At 39.1% G+C, this 19822-nt stretch overlaps 1 protein-coding gene across 7 annotated transcripts in view; it reads left to right on the top strand.

Annotated features, from left to right (window-relative positions):
* TRAPPC9 (trafficking protein particle complex subunit 9) overlaps positions 1-19822 on the top strand; it is an 840301-nt gene that overhangs the window by 166832 nt on the left and 653647 nt on the right. For all 7 annotated transcript variants that reach the window (XM_050940629.1, XM_050940628.1, XM_050940630.1 and 4 more), the window contains exons 16-17: positions 6876-7028; positions 18230-18354. In XM_050940629.1, coding sequence (XP_050796586.1) covers positions 6876-7028; positions 18230-18354 — 278 coding nt within the window. The remainder of the gene's footprint in view (positions 1-6875; positions 7029-18229; positions 18355-19822) is intronic.

The raw sequence follows: 19822 nt of genomic DNA, 5'->3' as shown, positions 1-19822 counted from the left end.
TCATCCTGAAAAAGTGCAGAGGTTGCCACTCTATACTCGATCTCTGCCTCCTCAACACTTTTTTTTTTTTCAGAAAATCCAAGTTCCATATGGTGATGCTGGCATCTGTCATTCCCTCCCTTCGCTAGGGAGCCTGATTCGCAGCTTTGACATGAAAGACGCATACTTTCACATTAACATTCACCCAGGCTACTGAAAATTTCTCTGCTTCTGAGTGGGCCACTGCCAATTCAGAGTTCTCTCCATTGGCATTGCGATGGCCCCATGGGTCCTTACAAAGGTCTTTGCTGTCATGGCAGCACAGATGCGTTGTCTCGATTACTCAGTATACCCCTGCCTAGATGACTGGCTTCTAGTTGTGCATGGCAACACACACACTGCTTCTTTGACACTTCAATGGATTAAATTATATTTGACTCTATAAAGAGAGCACAACCTTCAGAATTCACCTTGCCCCATTCCACCAGGTGTGATCTGCCTTGACAGCAGACAGATGGCGTTAGAAATCATCACCCATGGCTGCTCCTTTTCATTCCAATCTTTACTTCCTATACACCCTTCTCCATTCCTCTTCAGGGGACCCTTTTTACAAGAGACTTTCATAAACAGAAGTGAACTCATTGCTTCATGTATGAGGCATGCAATAGGTTTCTCAGGAGTATGGGGAAGATGCTTCTGCTCCTATTTCCTCATTTAGGAGAAGTGGGTCTTAGTCCTGCTATACCTGAAGAAACTCAACAAATACTATGCTGTTTCAGGTTCAAGATGGTAATGCTGGTTTCCTCATTCCATCACTCTAAAATCAAGACTCGTTCATAGCCTTCCACATAGCTATCCACTTGGCAAACAGGAGGTACCTAAGGTTCCCAGTGGAGTCCAACCACTATCAGAATATAGTTCTGCCTTTTGGACTCTCCACAGCTTCCAGAGCATTTACCAAATATCCAGCAGTGGCAGTGCATTTAAGAAAAGAGGGAATTCATGTCTGCTTGTACAACTGGTTTTCTGCAATCCCTGTACTGTGCAAAGCAATATTAAATGTATGATGAACTGACCCCTTGTGAGGAATAATTTACAGCAGTGGTCTCCAACCTTTTTTATGCCTAAGATCACTTTTTGAATTCAAGGGCAGCCCAGGATCTACCCTGCCCCTTCCCCGAGGCCCCACTCACTCCATCCCCCCTCTCTCCATCGCTCGCTGTCCCCCACCCCTACTCACTTTCACCAGTTACGGGGGTTGGGGTTTGAGAGGGGGTAGGGGCTCGGAACTGGGGCTGAGGGGTTCGCAGTTTGGGAGGGGGCTCTGGGCTGAGCCTGGGGCAGTGTTTTGGGGTGCAGGAGAGGGTGAGGGGTGCAAGCTCTAGGAGGGAGTTTGGGTGCAGGAGGGGGCTCTGGGCTGGGGCAGAGTATTGGGGTGCAGGAAGGAGGTACAGGGGTGCTGGCTCTGGGAGGGGGATCGGGGCTGGGATGCAGGAGGGGTTTGAGATGTTGGCTTTGGGAGGGGGCTCAGGCTGGGCTTCGGGTGCAAGAGGGGGTTGGGGTGCAGCCTCCCACCAGGCGGCACTTACTTCCGATGGCTTCTGGTCGGCAGCAGGTGCAATGAGGCTGAGGCAGGCTTCCTGCCTACCCTGGCCCCACACCGCTCCTGGAAGGGGCCAACGTGCACCTGTGCCCCCCAGGGGGATGACACGTGGTTCCGTGTGCTGCCCCTGTCTGCATGCACCACCCCCACAGCTCTCCTGGCCAATGGGAGCTACGGGGGACGGTGCTTGCAGGCAGAAGAAGCTCATGGAGGGAGATCTCTGCCCAGCCGCAGGGCCTCACTGGCCGCTTCCAGGAGCAGCGTGGGACCAGGGTAGGCAAGGAGCCTGCCTTAGCGGCAGCCACACTATGCTGCCAAAGATCGCGATCGACCAGTCAAGCGCAATTGACCAGTTGGTGACCACTGATTCACAGCGTACAGTAGCTATAGTATGTGCTATTATGAATAAGTAACCTTTTCCTTAAGATGCTCCCAGTCAAATTATCACTGTTTGTTTTATGTAGTTATATGCTTTTTTGTGGTGCTCATCGCTGTAGTTTCTGAACATCTTGTAAACGTTAATGAATATATGGATGAGGAACTGAGGCACTGGAAGATTAACGGTATGTCTGCATGAAGACTTAGTGCATGGCAAGCCAGGGTGTGATGTATAGTACACTAGCCTGCTGTGCACTAAGTTTCCATGTATCAGAGGGGTAGCCGTATTAGTCCGGATCTGTAAAAAACAGCAGAGTCCTATGGCACTTGATAGACTAACAGACGTATTGGAGTGAATACCCACTTTGTCAGACGAAAGCTTATGTTGCAATACATAAGTTTCCATGTGGACCCTGCTACCAAACAACAGTGCAGTTTAATGTACATTGCTTGCTATTTGAAATGACAGTGTCAAAAATGCACCATAAACTTTGTGCATTGTGGCCAGGTCCACATGGAGGTTTACTGCGTGGCAGGCTAGTGTCTTTCTACTGCAATACATTCACACCCTGTCTTGTTGCACACTTTCTTTAGAGATAAACCCTAAATAGTTTGGCCAAGGTCACACAAGGAGTCAGTGGCAGAATTAGGAGTTGAGCTGAGATCCGCATTGCAGTTCAATTTCTGAATATTACATCAGAAGAGAGAAAGTTAATCACTAGACGTCACCATCTGCATATTACTATAGCATTTTTAATACTTAACATTTTCTTCAGCAATTATTAATGTATAAATGTTTTCTTTTTTATTATATTTAGCTAGTTATATAATATCACTAATTGATTTTATAACAGGTACTTAATATCATAGAATATCAGGGTTGGAAGGGACTCCAGGAGGTCATCTAGTCCAACCCCCTGCTCAAAGCAGGATCAATCCCCAACTAAATCATCTGAGCCAGGGCTTTGTCAAGCCTGACCTTAAAAACCTCTAAGGAAGGAGATTCTGCTACTTCCTTAGATAACCCATTCCAGTGCTTTACCACCTTCCAAGTGAAAAAGTTTTTTTCCTAATATCCAACCTTAATCTCCCCCAGTGCAACTTGAGACCATTGCTCCTTGTTCTGTCATCTGGTACCACTGAGAACAGTCTAGATCTGTACTCTTTGGAACTTGCTTTCAGGTAGTTGAAAGCAGCTATCAAATCCCCCCTCATTCTTCTCTTCCGCAGACTAAATAATTCCAGTTCCCTCACCCTCTCCTCATAAATCATGTGCTCCAGCCCCCTAATAATTTTTGTTGCCCTCCGCTGGACACTTTCCAATTTTTCCACATCCTTCTTGTAGTGGGGGGCCCAAAACTGTACTCCAGATGAGGCCTCACCAATGCCAAATAGAGGAGAATGATCACCTCCCTCGATCTGCTGGCAATGCTCCTACTTATATAGCCCAAAATGCTATTAGCCGCCTTGGCAACAAGGGCACACTGACTCATATCCAGCTTCTTGTCCACTGTAAACCCTAGGTCCTTTTCTTCTGTCCTAAGTGCAGAACTCTGCACTTGTCCTTGTTGAACCTCATCAGATTTCTTTTGGCCCAATCGTCTAATTTGTTTAGGTCCCTGTGTATCCTATCCCTACCCTCCAGCGTATCTATCACTCCTTCCAGTTTAGTGTCATCTGCAAACTTGCTGAGGGTGCAATCCACGCCATCCTCCAGATCATTAATGAAGATATTGAACAAAACCGGCCCCAAGACCGACCCCTGGGGCACTCCGCTTGATACCGGCTGCCAACTAGACATGGAACTATTGATCACTACCTGTTGAGCCTGACGACCTAGCCAGCTTTCTATCCACCTTATAGTTCATTCATCCAGCCCATACTTCAACTTGCTGGCAAGAATACTGTGGGAGACCATATCAAAAGCTTTGCTAAAGTCAAGGAATAACATGTCCACTGCTTTTCCCTCATCCACAGACCCAGTTATCTCGTCATTGAAGGCAATTAAGTTAGTCAGGCATGACTTGCCCTTGGTGAATCCATGCTGACTGTTCCTGATCACTTTCCTCTCCTCCAAGTGCTCCTTGAGGACCTGCTCCATGATTTTTCCAGGTACTGAGGTGAGGCTGACTGGACTGTAGTTCCCCGGATCCTCCTCCTTCCCTTTTTAAAAGATGAGTGCTATATTAGCCTTTTTCCAGTCATCCGGGACCTTCTCTGCTCGCTATGAGTTTTCAAAGATAATGACCAATGGCTCTGCAATCGCATCCAGCCCCATGGTCTTGTGCTCATCTAGCTTTTTCTAAACAGTCCTGAATCACTTTTCTCCACAGAGGGCTGGTCACCTCCTCCCCATACTGTGCTGCCCAGTGCAGTAGTCTGGGAGCTGACTTTGTTTGTGAAGACAGAGGCAAAAAAAGCATGAGGACATTAGCTTTTTCCACATCCTCTGTCACTAGGTTGCCTCTCCCATTCAGTAAGGAGCCCACACTTTCCTTGACCTTGGTGTAGTATTGAAACATTTTATTATGACAAAGTTACAATAAAACGTTAATGTATTATATCATACATTACTTACTATTTAAGCTGGATCAGGTTAATATTCAAAGAACCTGGCTTGCTGGATAAGAAGCTCTCCTCCTAATAGTACACTAAAAAGGGTGGCTAAATTTTTAAATATCTATCCTCTTTTTGGCGCGTCTATTGTATATGTACTTGGTATGACATCTTTTCCATTACAAAGACAGTCTGTATTTTGCTGACCCACAATTCCATAAGAGAAGTCGCATTTTCCCCCTACAAGGGAAATAAATTGTCTTTCTCTTTAAAATGTACATCCTTTATTGGAGTATTAAGTAAGCAGGTCAGAGATCTCTGGGAAGCTGGTAGTTTGTCATAAGATGAATCTGTTTAATTATTTCCTCCCCAAACTGTCTAATTCCTGGACACAACCACCATATGTGTATGTTCTTTCCCTACAACCCCTCAAACAAGGTACCTCCTCAGGAGCAAAACTGTGGTGGATCTTCACTGGAGTCAAAGGCCATCTATACAGTAATGGATAAAATTTTTCTTTGAGTTATATAAATTGAACATGTACATTGTCTTTCCCGTATGGAAACCCATTCATCCAGATCAATTTCTTTGTGTCAGGACTTATCCTGAAGTAAGCGCTAGTGTGTGTAACTTAAGTCATTCAGGGATGTGAAAAGGTAACCCCCCTGAGTGATGTAAGTTACACAGACCTAAGTGCTGGTGTGGATAGTGCTATGTTGGTGGGAGAAGCTCTCCTGCTGACATAGCTATCACTACTTGGGGAGGTGGAGTAATTATGCCAACTGGAAAGCTCTTTGGTCTGCACAGAGCATCTGCACTACAGCAGCACAGCTACCCTTTGTTTTTGATGTTTCTATGTGAATTTTAATAGCACATCCTGCCATGTTTTTTAATGTAAAATATCAACAGGGATGAACTGAAATAAAAATCACTGTAGTATTTTGGTGAACTTCAGAGCTCACTTAGCATAGCACATAATTGGTATAATATGTCATATTTAATTCCTCTGCTGTGTAGTTTGCCAACTGAATTGTACTTTGTTTATTTTAGAAATCCATTTACTTGGTATTGTTTATTGCTAATTATCCAAACTTGAACATAATTAATTGCTAGTGAGATTGTAAAATAAATTCATATAAATTATCTCAATACCACATTTATAGTAAACATCATGAAATACATTCAATTTTTTCCTATAATTTTCTGTGTCAGTTTAATGCTTATGAAAGAGAGGAACTCATAGTGCTTAGAGCTGTGCATGGTGTTTGCCAGTGCTATGCACAATCTCCCACAAATATCTTCCAGTGTAAATTAATCCTGACTTGTAGTGTCACTAATATTCTAGTCCTGAAGTACTCTAAATTGGCGATTCTCAACCAGGGGTCCGGGACCCCTTGGGGGGTGGGTTGCTAGCAGGTTTCAGGAGATCTGCCAAAATAAACTAGAGAGAGGGTCGGCGTTGGACTCACTGTGGTCCAGGGCAGAAACCTGAATCCTGAGCCCCCACACCCTGGGCTGAAACCAGCCCTGAGTAACTTAGCTTCGCGCAGCCCCCTGCAATTTGGTGCTCTGGGCAATTACTCTGCATGCTACCCACTAGCCCTGACTTTTAATCTATTGAAAAACAGTTGTTGTGGCATGGGTGAGCTGTGGAATTTTTATAGTATGGTTGGGGGGAGGGAGGGGAGTGCGCAGAAGGAAAAAGGTTGAGAACTGCTGCTCTAAATATTGGTCAGCTACAGCAAGTGGCATAAACCTCTTTTTATTTTGATTCCTAGTTATGGGGCAGAGCCTCCAGTTAAAACAAACAAAAACCCAACCAGCCAACCAAAACCCAACACGAAGTCCCCTCCCCTCACCACCAAACTGCAGACAGACACTTTGAAATAGTGACTGATTTAGCTTTGGAATTGGTTTTATCTTACTTTTGTGATAAGATGAGATGATGCGTGTGTCCTATTTCCTTGTTGGGGCGGCTATGTGATTCAGTACTGTATGAAGATTACTTTAGTTCACTTTTAGGCTGCACTTCAGAGAGAGAAGATCACATTTTATGCTGTGTGTAATTTGATGTCAATCATCCAACTATTTTTATTGCTGTTCTTTTCAATAAGGTTTATATTTTGATTTCCTGGGTAAACATGTTTTTCTTTCACACAGTGTCATCAGCCCTGCTCAGTTCTGTCAACATTAATTTTTCAAGGTTTCATACAAATATTTTCACACATTTAAACAGAAAATGAAAAGAAATAAACTGTACATGGTATATAACATATATGGCACTAGTTTGTTTTAAGTTTAAAACTTACTGCTCTTATTGTGCATGTGCTTATATATAATATATACATTTTTAATATAGAAAAGCTGTATGGTGAGTTCCTGAGTTGGAAGCTAGAAGACACTCTCTCTCAGTTTCCCCTAAAACCTGGGAAGATTGCAACATTTAATGTAAACATTAAAGTGAAGCTGGACTTCTCCTGTCAAGAAAACCTTCTGCAAGACCTCAGTGATGGTAAGTTACAAATAGGCTTGGCATAATGTGGTTTTTATTTTTTATAAATTTGATAGTTTATTTTAAGCATTATTTTAGATTATTTTAAATTTTCACAGTTGTGGAAAATTATAGGAGGGATCAGACACTATGGGGGTCAGACAATCATTTAATGATAGTAGACCTCGAGATTCAAGACGTTACAACTTTATAACTGTTAAAACACAAACTGTCTACATTACCTGTCAAAATATGCAAAGTAAATATCCTTGAATCAAGCTCTAAGTTCTGAATCAGTATTTTTCTTTCTTTGCATATATGTAAATTTCATTTATTGTAGATGGACATATATTTTTTATTGGTTTGTGTGTGTGCAGTGAAATTGACCTTTACTGATGAAAATCTAATTCTTCCAAGCCTAGTTACAAACTCCCCTTCTGCTTGGAGTAAAGTGTTTTATTTTGGCGAACATTTCTGCGTAACCTCCATATGATGATCTTTGTCTGAAAACCAGAGGGTGGAACTGATATCTGTTTTCAAATTTGTATCATGCAGCCTTTAGGGATACATCTTCAGCATGATATGTGAGATTTAATATGGAGCCCCTGTGGCTGCTGACAAGAGTAGCATGGCCAAAACTCTTCTCATCATGCTCAGGATTTACCCTTATGTCATAAAACCATAGAAATGTAGGACTGGAAGGGATCTCCATAGGTCACCTCATCCTGTCCTCTGTATGGAGGCAGGACTAAGTATTATCTAGACCATCCCTGACAGGCGTTTGTGTATCTTGTTCTGAAAAACTCCAGTGACTGAGATTCCACAACCTCCCTGGGCAATTTGTTCCAGTGCTTAACTACCCTTTCAGTTAAGAAGTTTTTTTTCCTGATGTCCAACCTAAATCTCCTTTGCTAGAATTTAAAACCATTACTACTTGTCCTGTCCTCAGTGGTTAAGGAGAACATTTATCACTTTCCTCATTATAACGACCTTTTAGGTACTTGCATACTGTTACCATGTTCCCCTTCAGTCTTCTCTTCTCCAGACTAAACAAATGCAATTTTTCCTCATAGGTCATGCTTTCTAGAGTCTTAATCATTTTTGACAGATTTCAGAGTAGCAGCCGTGTTAGTCTGTATCCCCAAAAAGAACAGAAGTACTTAGTCTTTAAGGTGCCACAAGTACTCCTGTTCTTTAATCATTTTTGTTGCTCTCGTTTGGACTGATGCCAATTTGTCCACATCTTTCTTGAAGCATGGTGCCCAGAACTGGACACAATTCTCCAGTTGAGGCTTTATCAGTGCTGAGTAGAGTCTTGCTTACAAAATTTCTGCTAGTACATCCCAAAGTGTTTGCTTTTTTCACAACAGTATTTATTACATTGTTGATGCATATTGAGTTTGTGATCCACTATAATCCCAGATCCTTTTCTGCTGTACTCCATCCTAGGCAGTCATTTCCCATTTTGTATTTGTGCTGTTGATTATTTCTTTCTAAGGGTAGTACTTTGCATTTGCTCTTACTTTTCATTTGTCACTTTAATGTGTGTACACCTCTGTGCGTAGTATTTTGACACTCCATTCTAATGTACAAAGTATGAGAACTGGGGACTTTCTTTGGTGTTGTCCAAAAGGCCCAGTAAGCATCATATTAGGTAAACTGTGCTTCAGCCAGTCGTGTAATGAAAGGCTCTTTTAAGCAGTGTTTATAGTCCTTAAACCAATTCTTTCTGAGTCTCCGGTGCTGCTGGGCAGGGCTTGACAATAACTTTCTCTCCCCCAACCCCAGCCCTTCCATCAACAGTTATGTGGGTTATAAAACTGTTTTAATTACAGTTTAATCCCTTCTCTTTTCTGTTGTGGGGAGGCAGCATGACTTAGTGAGTAGAGCACTGGAGTGGGATTCAGGACCCCAGGCTTCTGTTCCTGGCTTTGCCATCGGCCTGCTGGGTGATGACTTTGGGCAAGAAATTTCTCCTCCCTGTATATCAGTTTAACCATCTTTAAAATGAGGCTAATGTAGGTAAGCGTAGTGTAAAGCTCTTTGAGATCTACTGACGGAAGGTGCTGTGTAAGAACTTGGTAGTATTATTTATGAAGTCAAATTATGATGGTTTCTATTACATTTTTTGTAACTTGCCACGGGACCTACCAGGCAGTTGGTTATTTCAACAGAACACAAGGCCAAGCACTTATGATTCTATTTCACAAGGGAACTTCAGGTAATCTTTCAAAACAGTAACTTTAAAATTCCTCTGAGTTATCTTTTACAAAACTTCCTAGAATAATCTATTCTGGGATGAGAATGCAGCATAAAAAACTTTTGGTACTGGCATCCAGCAGAGACAGGATAATGGATTTGGATGGATTATTGATCTGAACTATATAGCACTATTATACTCACCTATACAAGTGAAACCTTAGAACAGCATTTTTACGTTGTTATTTTGGTGAAACAGTAGTGCTTGTTAGGAGATTAAGGATTAATTGAAGCCCTGGAGTAAGCAGTCACAACTCCTTCTCTTCTGTTACGAAAGAGGATGGTGATAGACTCAATATTTCTATAGAACTTTTATATCTTTGGATGATAGGCACTATATACATTCAGAGTATTATTAGCCTAACTACCAGTTTAACATGAACTAGGTAGAGCAACACTTCCAGATGCTACTATAATTTTAGTGTAGCTTTTAAAACTAATAGTGACAAGTAGTTAACATTTTTAATGAGCATGTGAGACACTGGAGTAGGAAAAGTAATGCATTATAGAGAGTTGGAAAAGTTAGTTGGCTTTTATTAGTTCAGTGGCTACAATAAATGCTTTTTCTTCCTTCCAAATTAATATTAATGATCCAAGTGTTTCTGTCTTTTAAAGAAAGAAAAGTCAAGTCCTTAGCAGTGTCTTCAACTGTTCTTTCATTTACTGCTGAAACTGCTTCTGTTCACACTGTTTGTAATAGGGAGAACACAAAAAGGAGAAATTATAGACTATGTTTATGTTGCAATAATCCATTAATAAATTTAATTTATTACAAGATTTGTTTATTAAAACATCAGTCCAAATTGCTGCTGCTGTTCCTTACTTGTGTGTGTTGCTGATAAACCTCCTGCTAGAGGAGAACTTTAGATAATGCTGTTATGGATTGTATGATTTTTCTTTTGAGGAAGACTGCAGTGATTACTTGTTAGACAACTCAATATTTACTAAACATATACTGGAATGAATTTTTCTAAACAGTTTTTAATGGTGCCTCATCAAACTATTGAATCGTTGCTCATTGTAGCTACCTAAATCTCTCACCATGAGCTCCAGTGTGGACATGCACAGAATAGATCAGAGAATTCAGCTCCCATTTGCATGCGTTCAAAATAGATCTTTTGAAGAAATAGATCTTGTCAAACAAACCTGATTTCAATTTTTTGATGGAATTACAGTTTTGGTTGATAAAGATACCTGTACAGATAATTAAAAAGTAGCATTACATAATATTATTAATGTTCATTAAATGGATTAAGAACTGGCTAGTTGACAGGTCTCAAAAATAGTTGTCAGTGGGGAGTTGTCATTGAAACATCTTGACTCTGTCATAGAAGTGGGGTCCAAAAGTTTTTGTTCTGTCCTGATGAGGACTGCCATAAAGTTCCTGGAAAGCACTTAGGAAGAAACTCTTCAGTTCTGAGGAGATACATTTCTCTTGCTTCCTTTTTGACATGGACATCAAGGGTATGTCCACGTGGGGATAAAAGGCATGCAGCGTGGCCTCCACCCTCACAGGATCCCAGAGCTTGGGCTGCAGCCTGAGCCTGAATATCTGCCTAGCAGTTTTTTTAGTCCCAGAGCTCGAGTCAACTGACCTGGGCCAACCAGAGGTTTTTTAATCCCCAAGAGATATTTGTCTGAAAACTGATGCCTTCTGTGCTATAGTTGTATCTGGTGGACTCTTGCTTCATCCTGCTTATTTCCCATACTACTTGTGTTGATATACAGATATCAAAGAGATTTTGTAGAATGTCCTGTAGTTTTTCTTCTTGCCTTTTCAATGCAGTTGTGGTTTCTAGTCCCATCTCCAGAATTAGGCCCCTTCCCCTTGTTTTCATTACTGTAGCCTAGATGTCGATTAGCTGGATTTTTGTCACCATCCCCAATAAGATCTAGTTTAAAGCTCTCCTTATTGGGTTAGCCAGATGATGTCCAAAGATGGTCTTCCCAGTATTTGGTAGATGGAGCCCATCCCATCCCACCAATCCTCTTTCCTGGAGCATCAGCCAAAGCCCCCTCACTGACTCCACTTGCATAGCCAGCATTTACTTCCAGGATTCAACAGTTCCTGCCTCAGCCTTTTCCTTCAACAGGGAGGATGGATGATTTGTTGGTCATTTTGTTTCCAGGCCCTTAGTCCCAAGGCCTGAGCAAATTTTATGCAAATGAAGGAAGCCTGGGCCAATCTTTGCTTCATTTCAGAACTTCTGGTGATGGCTGTCTGGATAGTGGTCTGTGTCTGTAGTCCAAATTTGACTGCTGTCCATTTACATGTGATTTGCAGTCCTTCCCTGTGAACCACTAGCTTCAGTTTCTTGTTCTTGCTGTCAAAGTAAACTCCCTGTTTATCACATTGCGTTGGTACGAGGGAGTTGTAGCAGCTGTGTTTTCATAGGTACCCCTTCCTGATCCATCAGAATTATAAGGTATTGGCTCACAGAGTTCATAGTTTCTTCCCTAAACAATGAACTCTGCTTTTCAAAGGAAGACAGTTTGAGCCCTATAAGTTGTCCGTACTCTTCCTCCCCTAAAAGTTTCTGTAGCTTTCAAATGTAGTTGAGATGACAAAATTCTACATATCGTGAACCCAGATATTTTTGATGATCAATTCCCTCTTTGGGTCAAGAGATGTAAACAAAGGGCCTCCTGTTTCATCATAGACAAATGATTACATATTTTCCTTAAGGAAGCCTAAAGTTCAGAAGTGTGCCCTGTTCTCCGGTAGTAAAGGTTAATTCCATTTTAAAAATTCTTTTTTGTGCAGCAGAAAAAGAATCTGCCTCAGTAGGTGAGATCTGCCAGCAGAATTTTGGTGGGCAGTCTGAATCTTTTAAGAGCATTACAAAATTGTTGTCAGCACTTGAGCGATGACAGCTTTTAGACATAGAGTTGTTTCACTAATATTCAACTGGGGGAAGGCAGAGTGAGCTTTACTGATCTGGTCGCGGGCTAATTTGGGGCAGCAGCCCAATTTTCAAGGCAACCCCAAGATATTCCTTTTTGAGCAGAGGCTGATGGTATGAATACTAACTGTTGGCATTTGTGCTTGAAATGGTTCATTAGCCTCCACCAAAAAAGGTATACCAACAGTCTGTCTTCTGTGGAGACATGGATGTGAGAAACATGGGAAAATGTGATAGTTCCTGTTACTGACTGTCTGGGAAGCAAGATGGGTGAGGTAATATCGTTTGTTGAACCAACTTCTGTTGGTGAGAGGGATATGCTTTCAAGCTTACACAAAGCTCTTCTAATGACCATCTGTGTCAGATTTGTATTATGTTGGGCACATTTAGGAGTCTGAGAAACAGAAATCTCTATTGCTTTTTCTTTTAGCGTCTATTTTAGTTTTCACTTTAAATAATCCAATCTTGTACTGTGCCTGCAGTTATTGTATCTTTACTATATTGCAGTTGCCAGCAGCCAGAGACACAAATATCTTTCATTTCAGAGATTATAGCATTAAGAATGTCTGTCTGTACTAAGAAATTTCCTCCCTTCTCATACCACATGTTGTGCAAATTATTTTTTGTTTAAGAGATGTCTAACTTTTTGTGTGCATATTGTGTATTATTTATAACACTAACATTGGGTGAAGTGATCCTGCTTAATTTTGAACATATGGGGGTTTTGAAAATTTGACCATAATTCTAATGCTATATTTGTTTCTCTGTAAGGAGAGACCGAAGTAAAGAGCAGAGGGTGGGCAAATAAAATATGCTAAATAAGATTCTAATGATCAAATAAATGTTATCCAATCTTGTTGGTCCCAAAAATCATGTCAGGCCCCCCAAAAATCATGAGATTGGCTTAAAGTAATGAGATTTTTAAGTAGATAATACATTTCACTCTTTTTTTTTTTTTTTTTTTTTTTAAATTTGCCATCAGGTTTTTGAACCTTTAGAGTACTCTGGGGGACATGTTTTCAATCTTTTCTCTGCCACCACAAGGACTTATAATGAAATATAAGGTTCTTGTGAAATACTATCACTTCAGGAGCTGCAGGTGTGGATAAAAATTTTTTATTTAAATCAGATTTTTAATGTAGTTTAAATACATTTAAAAAACCTATTTCAAAGTTAAATTTGAAATTGGCACCCTTCTATTGAAAACTAAACATGAAATTATGACACTTTAAGGGCTAAACTACTTATCTACTGAAATAATTTAAATTCAAAACAATATTAAGCAGTACATGTTTGCTGTTGAAGTTTTGAAGAAAGTCAAGCCATTGGATTGGTGTAAGTCTCTGGCTAAGCACCTGGAACCAGGTTTGTTGAAGTATGTAGCCTTTATTTTTATTTCAAGTTAATTTTAGTGATGATATATTATACCATTGAGGGTTTGGCTGTGGTGGCTACAGTCTTGAGTTCAACAGAGTTATCTCTGCCTGTTTTAGACCTAGAGCTCATATGCACACATGAAGCCATAGGAAAGTAACATATACAATCAATCTCAAGGACAAGGTCTACTATCTTTTATTAATTTTATTAAAATTACCAACAAAGTTATGAATGTCACAGTATAGACAATTTCTAAATATATCCATACACCAATTATAGCTACAGACATACATGCATCCTCCTAGATAGTGTTAGGGTCCGATGGGTCTCTCATGGATTGATCATCAGCAGAGGGATACTTCCTGTTCGAGTTTTCCCATAGGAAGCTCAGTTTTCCCAGTCTGGACAGTCTCTTTTTATGATGTGATTTTTAATTATACCTACATTCTATGCATGTGCATGAAAGTGTCAGCCCTCTTTTTTTCCTTATTGGTCTGGTGTCCCCTAGAAACTTAAGGTACTCCAATTCCTATAGGTTGCGTGTAATTCCTTTTATTCTCATTAGCATTGACATACAACCTGTATCCTGTGGTTAAGATACATGTTAGAGATAAATGTGCCTCTAAAGCATTTTTGAGATTTAACATTAATCTTCTGGCTAATTTTTAGTAATTTCACCCCTTAGTACCTCTTTTCCCCTAATCGTATGGCATCGAAATATTCTTCTTAAGTCATTTACTTATGTCAGCATTTCTTATCTAAAACAGCTAAGCTAAAATCTTACAGGCCTCAGCTTATAGGTCTTCCATTTCAACCCTCCTTACTTAAGGTATGTATTCACTACTGGCTGGATCGGTGGGCAGCGTTTCATCCAGCGGGGATCGAGTTTATTGCGTCTAGTCTAGACGCGATAAATCGACCCTGAGTGCTCCCCCATTGACTCTTGTACTCCATCTCGGTGAGAGGCGCAGGCAGAGTTGACGGGAGAGCGGGAGCAGTCAACTCACCGCAGTGAAGACACCACGGTAAGTCGATCTAAGTACATCGACTTCAGCTGTGTTAACTGTGTAACTTAGATCAATCTCACCTCCTAGTGTAGACCAGGCCTTAGATGTCTAATGCATAATTTTTCCTTCTAAATACTGATCAATCTCATACTTCTATAATCCTTCAATTTAACTGCATACAATGATTAATATATAATCATATTAATTAATCATGACATTACACAATAAATGAATAATAAACTAAAATCATTAGCTACAAGTGCTAAACCAGTTTTTGACAGCAGTAGCCTCTTTGTGGGTGCATTGAGAATATTTTCATCATTTTCGTTTCTTCATCTGGTTCAGTTCAGTGACCAAGTCATTCAAAGTTGGGAAACTGATTGGGATTTGAAAAAGCAGGAAAGCCAGTTTTCCTCTTCAATCTATGAATAAAACCAGGTGTGAGATCTACTAATTCTAAAATCTTGAAATACATGGTGACACAAAACAGTTCAATTCGCTACCTACAGATAATACTTACTTGATTTAATAAATTGGCCGTAAATGCAAAACATGTCTTAATAAACATTTTTCTTATCTACCCAGCACATTCAAGGTAGTTTTATTTAAATGATAAAAAATGATGTTTTTATTTTATGCATTTTTACTTGAATTCTCATTTCCATCCAGATAGTTTGATACAAATCACGAGTAAAAGATTACACATTTAGAAAATAAATAAATCAATCGTTTATCATTTTTAGCAATAAAATATGTAAAAATTAAGAACCTGTAATAAATGTAAGTTAAGCTATATATTTGCTCAAATGTGGATATATAGTGTACGGTCCTGGCTAGCAAAAAGGACTAAATTTTAGTTGCAAATTAACATGTCTTAATGGTTACCAATCAATAAGAATCAGCCTTTCTTTAGAAAAATAAAATGTACAAATGGAACAAAAATATGCAAAATTAAGGTTTTCTGCTTTCAGATTTTCTATTTTTAAATTGCTTTGCTGCCTCCTTCATTCCTTTAGATAGCAAGTTCCTTAATCAATTTCAGGAAGAGCATAAATTGTATTATTCTAATAGCTCCATATGGAGGCAGATCTGGTTCATAGATCTATCACAACTGTCAGTGGCTATTCCTATTGGCCTGACAATCTTATTACATCTAATCACACATAAACAGATTTACCTGTCTGGATCCTGGCATAGCTTCAGAGATGGAGACTTCTCTAATCCAATGACTGCAGGCATCTTAGCTGCTTTGGAAGGAGTTTAACTTAGCAGGCCTGTTATATAAATGTGCAGAATTTGTGGTCTGGTTTAACAAGGCTTAGTGAATTCTTTCATGTGTCCCATAACAAAAATTGCTGTATTATTGGTTTAATTCTTAAAAAGTCCTTTGGTTTAATGTGAAGCTGACTAACGTCCTTAGAATAACTATCCAACCTTCTTGTTTCATTGACACTGGTACATTAAGGTCAGGCTTTCTCCAAGAGGAGTATGTTGAAATATCTGATTTCATCATTCATTGTTATTCTTGACAGGATGTATCATCAGGTTCAGAGAACAGTACACATTCCTCTACAAGATTAGCTCTTAAGCACATATGGAAATAGCAGTAATCAAGAATCAGGGCAGGGACAAATATCGTGGCCCTTTGTGAGGAGTGGAAGGATCTGATTTTAGATATGTTATGGGGGGAAGGATGCATAGGGTGAGGTATACCGTAAAACAGTCAAACGCTCGTAGTTCCTCAACAGAATACCTATGAAATGGGACCTAAGTGGAGCATGCAAATTGAATACTGCAGTTTTCTTCCTGATTTCAGCTTTTGAGTCATGCCACCTGTATGCGGACAAAGACCTGAATTTTATTTATGGAAATAAGGTTTCTGATATGACAAGTAAATTTCGACTGAGGTTACTTTTGAAGAGAGAGAATATCAGAATGACTTTGGCACTGACTCAGCATATGGCTCTTTATTTTATCCAATTAAGTGTATAGCCGTAGAGAGAACAGCCTGTACATAAAAATGGCAAGTGTAAATTCTTAAAATGTGAGAAAAATAAAAGTGTGAAATTTTATAAGAGCCAAATGTAGAAACTTTTTTTGTCAGTTTTTCTATTGTTAAAATACAGCAATGTGTTTACCAGATCATGGGATCTTATGGTAGATTCTTGTTCAGAGAAGCTGCAGTGGGTTTTACTCTGTTTACACATCAGAACTGTGTACATAAAGTACGCCAGTTCACCTTAAATTGGTAACTAATAAGATACTATATTTATTGATGCTGGAACGAGGGTGACCAAACAGCAAATGTGAAAAATCGGGATGGGAGTGGGGGGTAATAGGAGCCTATATAAGAAAAAGACCCAACCATCGGGATTGTCCCTATAAAATCAGGACATCTGGTCACACTAGCTGGAACACTCAGTCAGCACACTACTTTCAAACTTTCACATGAGAAGATTGCAGTTTTTCCTTTTTATTATGGTTTGCTGGATATATTCATTTCATAGTACTCCAATACTTTGGTGTAAATGGCTTTTGTGGTAAGTCTTAGCTTCACTTTGGATTTAATGGGTGTATGAAATTATTTGTTGCTTTGTGCACTACCAGGGAATAAAATAGAATTTTCTTTTCTTCAAACTGTTAGCATTAGTGATACTTATTCAGCTAAAACTCTGCATGTTGACTTGTGAATATGCTGCCTGCTGCATGGTAAATATATTTGTAATCACATGAAGTTTCCTGCATTTCTGACCTTTTTTTGTCTCCCTTGAGAGTTGTTTTCCCATATATTTTTAGCAGTTTTTGCTTATGGTCTTTAATAGAATGAAAAAAACAATTACAATTAAAATGGATGGGGTTTTTCTTTCCCTTCAGTTAGGCACATGAGTTTATTACAGTAGTAGCAAAAATTCTGTTGACATTTATTTTGATTACTGTACATACGCATATATACTGGCTACTAGTAAAATATAAAGTTGAGAATGACTCTGTGTACTTCTCATTCAGTTTTGAGATGAGTATTACAGTACACAACTTAGCTTTCCATTTTGCATTTGCATTACTGTATAAATGATCATATATTGAAATTCCCATTCTGTTATAGATCCCATTATCAGTAATCTGTAGAAAACATCAAGCTATTATTTCATGCTCCCTATTAAAACAGACATGAAAAGGGATTCCTCAGGCATAATATTAGAAGTTATTCTGCAGGAGTTAACCATTTGTTTGCCTTTTTCCCCTATAATCGCTAGGGAAGAAATCCCATCTTTTGAGTCTCTCATTTAATTTAATAAGCACCAGTCTAACCTTAAATTTGGGGGACACTTATTAAACCTTCTTTTGTGCCTTTTCATGTTATCCTCCTTTCTTGTGGATTTCATTGAGTTCTAATGTACTGATTTAGTTAGAGAATGTCATCCAAAGCCCATTGAAGTCAATGGCAGGCTTTCTATTGCCTTTAGTCAGTATTGGATCAGGATCAAAATCATGACTGCATCTTTTCTTTAAAATCTTTCTGACAGAGAGAGAGAGAGAGAGGCTATGCTTCATTCCCTGATTTTTTCCTTTCCATTTGATGATGTGTTAGGAGTATTTTAGTTCTAGGGAATCTGGAATATTACTTAGAACTTGAAAAGAAAACAAAATAAAAATTCTGATCCTTTTCTTTTTCTAGATGGAATAAGTATTAGTGGACTTCCGCTTTCCAGTCCTTTTCGACAGATTGTCAAACCACGAGTAGACAGCAAACCTATCAATCCAACTGAAAGCGGCAAAGTTGGTGACTTCAGTCATGTAAAGGTAAGGTAGCGGTATTGAAGTAGGTGAATGGTTCAGCCTTCAGTGCACTGCATTCTATTTTGTTTTGTAATAAAGATATGGAAGAGGAGTTTTGACAGGCAAATATTTTCTTTACATAGTTGTTAAGATGTGTTATTTGAACTATAGTCTTAGGTTTTGTGTTCTGTATTTTAAAAATTCTACAATGAAACTGAAGTTGAAGCTATCTGCACAGAACTTCTTTAAGGGACACTATCAAGTAGAGAAAACACATGAAGTTGTTTTTCCACTCCCTTATTTGCCTTTTTTAATTGAGACCTGTAATACACAGAGGATGTAAAGAGCTTGTATTAGTTCATTTAGATAAAACGTACTTGTCAGGAGAGTGCAATTGCTTCAGAAACAGGGTCTTGTTTTACAGACAGCTATGAAGGTGTGAAGCCTGCTATTGATATGTAAATAATAATAAGATGGAATAATCAGGAGACAGCTCAGTGAATGTCAGTTTTAAAAATAGGAAACTGTAGTGGTATGAGTCAGTGTTTAAGTGGGTAGAAGCTACACTATTTGTGCTTACTATAAGAGGTTCTGCCCTGGAGTAAGCAACTGTAATGGGTAAAGATAGACTATATGCTGTGGAAGCCTTAAACTACTGGACTGGTGCCTTCAGGCAGTGAAATAATAGTTGAGCAGTATTCTTACTCATCAGGTTTTGCTTCCAATTTTTTTTAAAAAGTAATTGAGATGTCAAACGTAGGACAATTTCTATATCGTATCCTTTATTCTTTATATTCGTTCTTCTGCATTTCAAAGTAAATTCAGGATGTCACTCTGGACCATCACTCCCAAGTTATTTTCTGTTTTTCTGGCTCTGGGGATGTCATCCTATGTATTTTTCCATGATGTAAAATTACATAGATAAAACTAAACTAAAATGTGAAACCTGAGATTTCTTATAGTCATGAGTCTCACTTAGGTATTGGTTTTAGCTTTGTAGATTTACTCAGTTTGAATGAAATAGCGTTATTTTTTAAGTTCAAATTTGCATTTGAAAAGTTAAAAATCGTATTAAAGTTAATTGTTAAATGGTCTTTCTTCTCAGTCTTTTGGTGAAGATTGAATGTAATGTTAGTTTAGTATCTGGTGCATCTTCTACCTGGGATCTACATCCTGCGCTAGACCATAACATTAGAAACTAGCACAGTTAATTATTTTATATACTTGAAAATATTTTGCTCAGCAGGCCTAATTTATTATAACAAATCTCAGGCTCTACATTTCTCTCTCAAAACCTTACTTTGTATCTGAATTTACTCTCTTCCTATGGCAGAGCTTTTTACAATTCTGTTCAATCAATAATCAGATCATGTTTGAAAAGATGATTCTTTCAGACCATTAATATCACTTGTCATAGATTTCACTTCCACTCTGGAGTTTAGAGTACAGATATGAGGACCTGCATATGAAACCCTAAACTGAATTACCAGCT

This window comes from Gopherus flavomarginatus, chromosome 2 (genome assembly GCF_025201925.1).
Source record: "Gopherus flavomarginatus isolate rGopFla2 chromosome 2, rGopFla2.mat.asm, whole genome shotgun sequence".
NCBI lineage: Eukaryota > Metazoa > Chordata > Testudines > Testudinidae > Gopherus > Gopherus flavomarginatus.
This window is presented reverse-complemented; position numbering and strand designations above follow the sequence as displayed.